The sequence below is a fragment of the Rutilus rutilus genome (genome assembly GCF_951802725.1).
Source record: "Rutilus rutilus genome assembly, chromosome: 4".
NCBI classification, from domain to species: Eukaryota; Metazoa; Chordata; class Actinopteri; order Cypriniformes; family Leuciscidae; genus Rutilus; species Rutilus rutilus.
This window is the reverse complement of record NC_140212.1, coordinates 14,392,248-14,404,341: the sequence shown is the minus strand read 5'-3', so window position 1 is coordinate 14,404,341 and position 12,094 is coordinate 14,392,248. Positions and strand designations below refer to the sequence as shown.

The window sequence follows — 12,094 nt, the reverse complement described above, 5'->3', positions numbered from 1 at the left end:
GTATGTGTGTGGAAAATTCCGAACATTTTATAGAGATGATGGTCTGGACAGGTCCATTTTTTTTCATGCATCATGTTTAACACTGTTTAGCAAAGTTGGACCTGTGGCATTTAGCCCATATCTGTTTGCTTTGAGGTCAAAATTCACTTTTAGCATTTAAACTTTAATCTTTTTCTTCCAGGAAAATAGACCAACAAAAATTGAGGACTTTTTGTCCAATCAGATGCTCTCTAGAATGAAACTGCCCTTCCCCCAATACCACTTACCCAATACCAATTAGCAAATCATGATTCACACAGTTATGTAAACTAAAGTATGGAAGCTTGTTTCCGCCACAGAATAAAACATTTTAAGAGATAATTGCGACTTTTTATCTCACAATTGCGAGTTTACATCTCGCAATTCTGACTTTATTTCTCACAATTGTGAGATATAAAGTCAGAATTGCGTGAAATAAAGTCGCAATTGCGTGTTATAAAGTCAGAATTGTGAGATATAAAGTCAGAATTGCGTGAAACAAAGTCGCAATTGCGTGTTATAAAGTCAGAATTGCGAGATATAAAGTCAGAATTGCGAGATATAAAGTCAGAATTGCGTGAAATAAAGTCGCAATTGCGTCTTATAAAGTCAGAATTCTGACTTTTTTTCTCGCAATTGCGACTTTATATCACGCAATTCTGACTTTCCTAATACGCAATTGGGAGATATAAAGTCAGAATTGAATGATATAAAGTCGCAATTGCGTGTTATAAAGTCAGAATTGTGAGATAAACTATTCTGAGGTAAAAAAAAAAAAAAAAGTCCGTCTTTTTTTTCCCTTAGAATTGGACTAACAATTGTGAGTTTATATCTCACAATTCTGAGAAAATATGTCAGAATTGCGAGATATAAACTCGCAATTGCGTGTTATAAAGTCAGAATTACGTGAAATAAAGTCACAATTGCGTGTTATAAAGTCAGAATTGCGTGATATAAAGTCGCAATTGCAAGAAAAAAAGTTAGAATTCTGACTTTATAACACGCAATTGTGACTTTATTTCACGTAATTCTGACTTTATATCTCGCAATTCTGACTTTATAACACGCAATTGCGACTTTTTTTCACGCAATTCTGACTTTGTATCTCGCAATTCTGAGAAATGAAGTCAGAATTGCGAGATGTAAACTCGCAATTGTGAGATAAAAAGTCACAATTATCATTTAAATTTTTTTATTTTGTGGCGGAAACAAGCTTCCATACTAAAGGCTATTGGTTCTTTTAAAAAAAAAAAAGAACTGATGAGCCATTCGATATGCTCCACCCCAACCCCCAACTAGAAAATACATCAACACAGGAAAGATTATATTTGACTCGCTCGGTTTTACATTACTCATAATGTGTCACCAAAACCCTCCCCAAAAAAGAGCTTTTTTAAGTATCTGACCACAGTGACATCCCAAGAACAAATCAGGGTTAGCAGACTAATAAAGCACACGGAGACACACTAAAATGTTTTTTCCCAGGTGATTTATTTACAAATATTACATGTTCTTCTGCTTTAAGATTTTCAGTGATCAGTTCTTAACAAGAAATATATGTTTGTTATATCAAAAAGAGATCAAATTCTTCTTCTGCTGTCCATACTGATGAACAGGCCTCCACGGGATGAACATCCTGTATTGTGCTGATTGGCATTTGCCTCAAAAATAAGGCTGTAAAAATGAAAGCACTTAATGTTTTTTTAACTTTGTTATTTTTCTAGTCCTCCCTGGACAAAGGTAAACGTCTCCTGACTCGTTATCAGCAAATGAATAGGAAGATGATGACTGTCTTTCAGTGACTCTGAATACAGGGAGTTTTTTTCTCAGTTTGAAAGTCCATGAATAGCCTAGACGTGGAAGAGAAACACTTGTTTGGTGGGTTGCTGAATTGAGTTATCTGATAATATAAAAGATCTGGGATGCTCACCAAATGTTGGTTGTCATAGGTCTCAATCAGGTCCTCATCTTCAGTAAATGGAAGTGGCTCTTTGTCATCTTGCAACTGTAAAATCTTAACATATATAAACAGTGTCTTCAGAATGGCATATTAACATACTAATCATATTAATTTTACAGTATGTACACTGTGCACTGTATTGGGAATTTCTAGATCCACAGAATACTTTACTACAAATAAGTTTGAGTTTGCAAGATGTATTTTTTTTAAGTGTCTTATGCTCACCAAGGCTGCATTTATCTGATCAAAAATACAGTAATAACTGTAATATTGTGAAATCTTATTAGAATTTAAAATACGTTTTTATTTATATATATATATATATATATATATATTCAAATATAATTTATTCATGAGATTGAAAAGCAACATTTTCTGCAGCTATTACTCTTACTATTATGAGACAATTTACACATAGAACTGCTGTCGAAGAACTACTCTACACTACAGAAAAGTATTGTTGCATTGAGAACACAAAATATTCAGTCTATTCAGTCTCCTCTCAAGCTAAAACGTCAAATTAATGCTATTAATTTTACCTTCTCAGCTAATGGATCCTGCTCATTTCCACTGGAGGTTTCCAGCTGGATGAAAAGAATGGCATCATGGACCGAGAGGAAGAGAAGGTCTCTGGTAACCTCCTCATCAAAGAAGGACAGGGCCTCCATTCTCCTGACAAGCTCACCTGTGACACGAGGACCCTTTAGGTTATTCACTGTTTCCAAACCTGCCATTATCAGGCTGGAGTTTGGCACAGCTTGTATCAACATGTTGTTATAGAGCCAGGCCTTACCATCACAGCCTGCGATATAGACGCTAACCCCAATTCGTATGAATTCCTTTACGACCTGCGAAGATGGGAAATGACGAATTGGCGGCTACTTAAAGGAATACTTACAGCCATAAGGTATTTTAAAGAATGTTTCAAATGTTTTTGTCAATACAATGCGTTTCAAAACAACATTGGACCCCACTGACTTTCATTGTATGGACATTTGTGTTCTGCAGAAGATAGAAAGTCATACAGCTTTGGAAGGATGTGAGGGTTACCCTCAGATTTTGGCTATGCATTATTGAAGTAAAAATGACAGCAAAGAGCAATAAAGATGGCACACCAGTTTGAGGGACTTGGCTGCTACCACGTCCAAGAATGAGACGGCTGAGAAGTCCACGACCAGGCTGTGAATATGGACCCTGGGCACTGACACACCGACGGGCAGCTCAGACCTCCAGTCTACCTGAACCTTCACCTCTGAATCTGGCTGAGACGCCCCCTTCTCCAGCTCAGGACCCTGCTGGTTTTCAAAGGCTTTGTTTTCTACTCCCAGTGAGGCCACTGGTACCAAACCATTCTGTGAAGGACATCAGATATGGGAAAGTCCAGAATGTGGTGTCAATCAGGTCAGTGAAAATAGGCTTTAAATTGCAATGAATTGCTAAAAGTTTTAAACGTACGTGAAACGCACAGTATTGCAAATACTTTGCTGAAAACTGCTGTGCGCAAAGTACCTCTGTAGCTTGTAGTTGTCCTTTTTTAATGAGCTTGTGAATCTTTTTCAAAGCTTTGTTTCTTTTCTTGAACACCCGCACTGCATCAAACCCCACCTGTAAGACTCACAAAAAAAACTTTAAGCGTCAAAGCACACCACAAACCACAAATCATGTCTTATACAGTAGCTCATTTCAGATTTTCTGAATTTAGAATTTGAGCAAAAAGTAAACTTACCTCATCTCTCAACTTTTCTTTGAAGTAATCAATATTTGCAAAATAAATAGGTGATTTGCACTTGAAAATCTTAATCCCAGGAATTTCAGCAATCTGAAAATTTTGGCAAATACCTTGTTATTTTAGATAACCATAAGCATGAGTTGTAGTAAGTAATAAAAACAAATTGAATTTTACATTTTTGTAGTCTTTCATGTTTTTGTAGATATCAGTGTTTGGGACATTTCCAAGGCTGGCACAGGAAGGGCTGAATTAAAACGAGAGAAACCAAGGTCTTATTAAGACTTATGTTACTCTATTATTTCTTATTATTCTCTAATAATTCTTGAACTTTTGTTAAATATTGCAAAACAAGCATTTATATGATGACCTTATTGTTGATGATATTTAAAATCGTAGTTTGAGTTATATCATAAACGTCAAGCTGCACTAATTCAGATGAACAGTTGTCACATTTCTCAAGAAATATACCAAACCCCCTCAGAGAAACAAAATAAAACCAAAAACGGTTGAATTTGCTTTGTCAAATAAAAATTTTAACCTGTTTTTGTACACTGGTTGTGGTTGAGGAGAGACCTCTGGTCCCATTTTAAATCTAAAAAAGTGCGATTACACTTTATTTTAAGGTGTCATTGTTACAGTGTAATTATACAGTACTGTGCAAAAGTCTTAGGCATGTTAATATCCCCTCCCCCCAAAAAATGGTTTTAAGTCAGTTATTTATATATTTTGCTGTAGTGTGTCAGTAGGAAATATCAGTTTACATTTCCAAACATTCTTTTTGTCTTTTTGTCTAATTGCAATAATCCAGTGAGATTTGTGTATGCACAAGGAGTCTGACACCAGCCGGTATGATCTGATCTCACCATCATCGAGTCCGTCTGTGATTACATGAAGAAACAGAAAAAACTGAGACAGACTAAATCCAGAAGAACTGCGGGAACGTCTCCGAGATGCTTGAAGAAACCTTCCTGCAAAGCTACCTGAAAAACTATGCGCAAGTAAACGCAAAGGGTCGTTACACCATATATTGATTTGAATTAGTTAATAGAAGTTAAATCATAAATAAATTCAATTTGTGATTTTTATTTTTGAAAGCATTCTCACTTTACAGCATTTTAACACAAGTGGCAGTACTTTTCACAATACTGTAGCTTTGCTGATAGGTTTCTTCAAGCATCTTGGAGACGTTCCCGCAGTTCTTCTGGATTTAGTCTGTCTCAGTTTTTTCTGTTACTTCATGTAATCACAGACGGACTCGATGATGGTGAGATCAGATCATACCGGCTGTTGTCAGATTCCTTGTGCATACACAAATCTCACTGGATTATTACAATTAATGGCAAAAAGAATGTTTGGAAATGTAAACTGATATTTACATGCCTAAGACTTTTGTACAGTACTGTATATTTAAGTACTGAGTAATATTAAGCAACTACATGTACTTACTATAGGGTTAGATTAGGATTTGATTGAGGGTTAGTTGCATGTAATTATGCATAATGTACTGTTATTACTATGGTAAGTGCATGTAACATATGTAACAAGGACACTGTAAAATAAAGTGTTACCAAAAGTGCTATATAAATGCTTCATTCATTCATTCATTCATTCAGTACATTAATCTCAAACACACTTTAATGTCCTTACAACTTTGCTACTTACAACTGTGTTCTGACCACCACTGTGCCCATCTCAAACACCAGACCAGCCAGCAGGCCCACATCTAAACCCAGCACTATGGAGGCCAGGCAAGTAGCTATCCAGATGAGCTGCAGATGAATGAGGATTCACATGCACTCAACTCTCAACTTTTATACAAATAAACCAAAATGATTCACATGATTCAATTCGTTGATAAATATTATGACCTCAAAACACAATTAACTTAGAGAAACTCTTGTACACAGTCATGCATAACTTAAGTCTTGTGTACTTACACAGTCTGTCCTGTTCTGTCTCCAGAGTACAGGCACTTCAGAGATCTGCATGAACATGCCCTTCAGGTTGGCTACAACAATGGCAGCTAGCACTGACTGCGGGACAGAAAGGGATGATTTGCGTGATGTATTTTGGCTGTATTAAATGTTTTTTGTAGTGAAAGACATTGTGAACTGTTCTTTTTTCTATTAAAACATTAGGTTCCTCTACCACACCTTCTGCAGAGGCTGAAGAAAGGGCCCAAGGGCCAAGATCACTATCATCACCATCAGAGCTGAGATGATACCAGCAACCTGCAACAATGAGAAGGAGAGAACAGTTAAATCTGGGTAGTAGTACTGTATTTACACAAACACACACACACACACACAAATTTTACCTGACTCTTCCCCCCTGTGCTTTCCTGTACTGCAGTCCGTGACAGTGCAGTGCTGGCCACAAAGCTTGATAAACATCCTCCGAAAATGTTGCTGACGCCAAAAGCTATCAGCTCCTAATGGGAATAAAGGTATAGTAAGCCAGATCAGGTGGTTTATTATCAGTCTGTATCAGTTTATTAGAATTAAAAACCAGCAATTTACCTTTACCCTTTGGAACAAAGGAGAAAAAAACAAAAATCCTACATTTGAAGACCAATCACAAATCCGTATGCAAATAAATTTAGGTAAATCTTTGAGGTTTTTGTTTTGTTTACAGTTCTCAAAAAATGTAACTCTGTGCTGCACTGCCGGGTTTAGAAATGATATCAGCCGCTGTTGCAAACTCAAATTTGTTCTATTCTGGCAGGTGAAAGTGACCTTAAAAGGCCAACTCGTTCTTTCTGTCTCTCCCTCATAATTTCTTCATCTGTGGGAGAGTGTTGGGCTGACACTTATTATACTTCACACTCACACAAGCACCCTTGCAAATGTACTTCCCCAGTACTTGTCAGTGGCACATTTCATGAAAGAAACCAACTAAAGCAATAGTTCTCAGCTGGTCTTGACACATTCAAAGCACAAACCATTTAAGTGTTATAATGTACTTTACTTTGTATGACTGTATGGTTCGTTGCATTTTATTATGTGCTTTTAGCATTGTGGACCCACTATCCATCAGCCAAAAGCATATTTGCAATGTCAGAGACACATTCACACACTATTTTTGTATACCTGGTTGCCATCAACTGTGTAATCATGTTTTGCTGCATAGACTTTTGCCACTGAGACTGCAACTGCATAACCAACCACTGCTGTAGAAAAACTAGAGCCCAAAATATTCCCGATAAGTGCTATATTTGGTGGCTGTGCCGGTGCAAACCTGTGGAGAAACAAGCAGACACATAGTCAGTAGTTACTATAGATTCACACAACGGTTTTGTTCACTGTACTTGTACTGTGAGCCTTTGTATTTATGCTGTCGTCTCTGATTTATGTAGGTAGGATGTAATAATAACCGTGTCATGTTATTATTGGACAAGACTTTCAAACTGTCTGTCAGTGTCATTGTTCTGGAGATAACATTTCTGTTGAAAATCTTTACAGGGACAATAATAATAGTATGTCAATATAAAGTGACTGAATGTGCACCCAGCCCTCATCAGGAAGCAGGAAGTGCCACAGGATGTGCTCTTACCCCCTGGGGAGGCTGTGGACAATGCTGGCGCCGTACTGGGACTTCAGGTCCATCACATGAGAGATTGCAGAAGCTATCACTGTCTATCAGATCGAAAGAGTGAGAGGTAATGGCAATCGTTATAAAAAAGAAAAAAAAATCTTAAAATGTCCGAGAATACAGGCTTAGTCTGTGGTTTGAGACTTGTATAGGACAATTGTGGGGAAAACTGTACATACCACAATCACTTCTATGGGAATCGGCAGTGGGATTTTATGCTGAAATTTTGTGTTGATCTCTTTCACAGCCATAACAATGAAGATTGTTAGAAATCCAGCGATCAGGTCTGCAATGTTCGTTTGGTTGATGTTCCTACCTACATCAATAAGAGTCTAGATGTGGAGATTTTTTTTTTTTATAATACAATGTAATAATAATATAATATTAATACTTATTTTTATTTATAATTAATAATAATAATAATAATTATTATTATTATCATCATTAATTAAAATATAATTATATTAAAAAAATTACGTAAATGTTATGTAAATTGCGGAAATGAAACATAGCAAAGCAAAAATTTTATATGGAAAAAAAACAATTGGAAAAAACAAAAATATGTGTATATATATATATATATATATATGCGCAAGTTCTTTAAACTGAGATAGGTGTGTTTGTGATATTATTAAGATATAAAAAATGTAAGAGACTTACATAAGCAAAGGAGAAGAATCCATTATGGTTGTGGGTAGGAACAGACAGGATGGTTTTAATCTGAGATATGAAGACATGAAAGGCAGCAGCAGTGGTGAAGCCGCCTACCAGTGGGTCTGATAGATACCTGACTAGAAAGCCCACCTGCATCAGCCCCATAGCCACCTGAGAATAAGCAAAACACATTTGAGTTGCAGCACACCACCTTGATTTAAAATGATAATACTGCTGTCTGATGCTAGAATACATTTCTACAAAAGTGCAGATTTCTGCCTCCAATATGCTTGAAGTATGCAAGTATACAAATGAAATATTACAATAATGAAATGTGTAAATTGTTTATTTTAGCTGTATCACATTTTTTTATTTTGAATGTTGTGACTTTACCTGGAATAATCCAACCAACATTGTCATAGTACAAGCCACCATGATTCTCTGGGCCTCTCTGGCCTCTACATCCACCTCCATTAATCTTTCATCTGTCACTGTCTCATTCACAGCTGTTATGTTCACTGAACGCAGAAAGTGCTCATCGGGCGCTAAGGTCAAAACTACAGAGCCCACCATCAGACAGGTGACAGGGAATGGACCTAAATGGCGTATAGAGGCAAAAGAGAGAATGACAAGAAAACGTTGCATACTACTCTTACTATTTATTCAGTATGCACATATTCTATATGCATAAAATATGCTTACTACATTTGTATAAATCAGTGCACACTGGTACAGACTACTGTACCAAACTTCTGGTACAGAGGTGTATCTACTTGAACTTCCATTATAAATTAACCAAAAGTAATATTATATACAGTAGGCCTACTGTGCAAAAGTCTTAGGCATGTTAATATCCGATGATCTCATAATATCATGATGATCTGATCTCACCAGCATCGAGTCCGTCTGTGATTACATGAAGAAACAGAAAAAACTGAGACAGACTAAATCCAGAAGAACTGCAGGAACGTCTCCAAGATGCTTGAAGAAACCTTGATATTATGATATACATGATATTAACATGCCTAAGACTTTTGCACAGTACATGTTTTCTTGAATCAATATTTAATTGAATTTCTAACAATTAAGAATTTTTTTTAATGCATTTTTGTAACTGCATGCCATTTTTACAGAATAAAACATGCAATTTATCAAGATCACATAATGTAGTAGTAGCTACTGTGTTAAGCATTTAACGCTACATACCGTAAATGGTAAGTAGTATGCAGTAAGCAGTATAGTAGTATCTTTTATTTGATACCACTTGAAAGATTTATTAATAAAGACATAGACCTACCCACAGAGATGTGTCTGGATGTTCCCAGCACAAAGTATGTGAGAATTGGAAAAAACGCAGAGTAGAGTCCATAGACTGGTGCTACAGAGGCCAGCAATGCATAAGCCACACCTGTTCAACAATAGAAAGCAATTACATCTTTAAAGTAGCATCATTGCAGTATTAAGTTAATATGGTGTTTTTGTTCGCAGAGTCTATCTTACCTTGTAAACAGCACACTAGACCCGTGCTGACTCCAGAGACAACGTCACTGGGTAACCATTGCTTGACTGGGTATTTAGGAAGCCATTCTAGAATTGGCAGAAGCCCCTTTATCTTCTGAACAGCCCATTTATCAGTGCATCTGTGGAAAATTCTATTAATATCACAATGCAGGTGAAAACACTAGATGTGAGTTCCACATTTACTCACCCGCAGGTTCTGCTCAGCCGTTCTCGTAAACTCTGGATCTCTTGGTCTTGTCTCTCATGGACCTGGTCAAAGATGCTGTTTGAGTAGATACGGCGTGACACGAGGTAATCCTTCTCATGAAAACACTCATCCATCATATTGCCTGATTGTTTATCTGTAAATTCTTGTGTGTTGTATCTTATCTGTTAGAGCAAAAAGCAGATTTATTAGATTTCAGATTCATTTGGATTTGCTGAGGGTTATGCATAAATTAGTTTATTGTAGTTTTTCTACCTACCGTCACTTGTTCATTTTTATTTATTTCTTTTTGTAGGATGGCTAATCCAGATAAGCAAACACATAGAGGATCTCGTCTCTCCTGTGTCAGAACAATCTGATCGAACAGACCAAAAGAGCCCTTCTCCCTTTCTCTGGCAGTATTGCCGTGTTCAGTAGACCAGCTCTTCTAGGTCTGCACTAAGATCACTGAACCCATTGACATTAGAAACCCTTCCAGAAATTGGGGAGGGATCCAATCTCCCACTCTGAATGAGGAGGTTTGTGTCCACCAGTCTTTCCCTCACATTTGAGAACCGTAAGTACGAATACAATAGAAAACCTTATCTTGAAGCCTCTTATTCTTAGTCAGTTGCACTATAATATCAAACAGTATTGATGGTAAATGAAACCCCACATTTATTTAAGAGTATCTGAATAAATACATTTCTTGTCCATTGTTGTTTACACCGAAATACCCATTTATATAAGTTGATTACGAAGTCTTACCTGTCAGTTTAGAGTTATGTCAAATTGAAATCCCACAGGCAAGGAAGGGTGCATCTACTGTATGCCAGACATCCACTTAAACATACATATTGTCCATGTCTATGAAGTCGGACTCTCTCAATGGGAGCAGCATCCCCTTTTTTGTGTATTTATAAGCTGAGTTGGGATGTGGGAGGTGTATCAAGGTTAAGCACCAAGAGGAAGCAAAAGGGAATTACATCAGCGGCACACAGCATGCATCCTGCCAAGGTTGACTACCGTAACAGACACACAAGATTGGGAGTCAATCTTGTGTGTCTGTTACGGTAGTAAATGAGTGTGTATTTGTGATAGAAAGGGAGTGAGGGGGTTCTGGGATGTGTCAAAGGCGGGCTGGGTTCTGTGTGGCGGGCAGGGGGGAGTACATATGTACATTTCGACCAGTGCAGATGTGATTGAACACTCAAGAGAGAACAATATGATCTACGCACGACTCGATCTGACCTTCTTAGCCTCCTTAGTTTGTACAGAATGTCTAGATATGGCCCGATCTCTTCTCAGAACATGAGCCAGCTCTTATAGTGTCTGACAATCTGTCAGTAAGCTTGAAATGAGTCAGGTTGATAATATAGGCTCTTTTCATATAGGCATAGTACTTTTTGTAGTTTCTTAGTACACTTGTGACATAATGATGATTACTACAAAAAAAATTAATTCAACTTATCCCTTTTTTTTTTATGTTAAAAGGTTACAGTGAAAACATTACAGTGAGGCACTTAAAATAGAATAAATGGAGACAATTTTTAAAAGATTTAAAAGCATAAATGTGAACCTTGTAATTTTATAAAAGCACTTGTATTAAATCATATAAACTTATGTATTATTTGAGCTGTAAAGATTTTAAAATTATTTTTACAGTCGTTTTAGGGTTTTATAGTTTACAGCATTGCGTTGTCTGTGTCAAAGTTGTACAACTGGATATAACTACACTGAAAAGTGTGATTTATTTGTATATTTCTCTATTGTGTTTTGTTTTTTTCACCATACTAAAATCATTTTAACATGCATATTCTTTACAGTCTTTTTGTGAGTATTTTAACATTTATGGATTTACTTCATTGCCTCTCTATAACCCAGATTTTAGCCTTTTTAAAGAAAATGAGGAACTGAAAATTAATTTTGTGGTAGCCAACATTATGCCACAAATTCAGTCAAATGAGCCGAACTTGTACTGAACCCTTAATATTCCTTTAATGTGACTTGCTTGTTCTATATATATCACGCATTTGGCATGCATGATAAAATGAAGTTGTATTTGTATTTGTTTGTCACCTGATGTCTGTACTTGAGACTTGGAGGAAGTGTCTGAACTATAATTTGACATGTTATTCTATCATGTCTCTCATGTGTTGTACATGTTGATTTAGCAGTTTTCTCTTATACTACCCAAGATCATAGTCTTGAAGAATAAAAAGATCCACTTATAACTGATTTTATTTTTTTTAATTATTGCTTAGATGGAGTTAAGGTGATGATACACAGGGCAACTTTTTGAGCAATGTTGCTGGGCAATGTTGCCATCAACGGGCAACCAAATGAGACACAGGGCCCACGACCTATCTAAATGATCCAGATAGAAATGTATTGCCCATTTCCAATAAGAAAGTGCCCTAGCAACAATTGCTCGGCA

At 36.6% G+C, this 12,094-nt stretch overlaps 1 protein-coding gene and 1 long non-coding RNA gene across 2 annotated transcripts; one reads left to right on the top strand and one right to left on the bottom strand.

The window, feature by feature from the left end:
• Nucleotides 1-1,747: 1,747 nt before the first annotated feature.
• On the bottom strand, nt 1,748-9,797 carry slc26a4 (solute carrier family 26 member 4; the record flags this gene model as incomplete). The annotated part of the gene is made up of 20 exons (XM_084406553.1): nt 1,748-1,868; nt 1,949-2,032; nt 2,518-2,663; nt 2,772-2,826; nt 3,094-3,330; nt 3,488-3,583; nt 3,705-3,797; nt 3,882-3,951; nt 5,370-5,476; nt 5,645-5,740; nt 5,861-5,938; nt 6,025-6,138; nt 6,797-6,944; nt 7,260-7,342; nt 7,478-7,630; nt 7,959-8,123; nt 8,346-8,548; nt 9,250-9,360; nt 9,453-9,592; nt 9,661-9,797. 20 exons carry the CDS (start codon nt 9,795-9,797, stop codon nt 1,845-1,847), a joined length of 2,340 nt encoding a protein of 779 aa, XP_084262679.1. The 3' UTR covers nt 1,748-1,844.
• LOC311288911 lies at nt 6,072-8,528 on the top strand. The gene is made up of 3 exons (XR_014627041.1): nt 6,072-6,153; nt 7,169-7,365; nt 8,459-8,528. It is a non-coding gene; the product is annotated as an uncharacterized lncRNA (long non-coding RNA).
• Nucleotides 9,798-12,094: the final 2,297 nt, after the last annotated feature.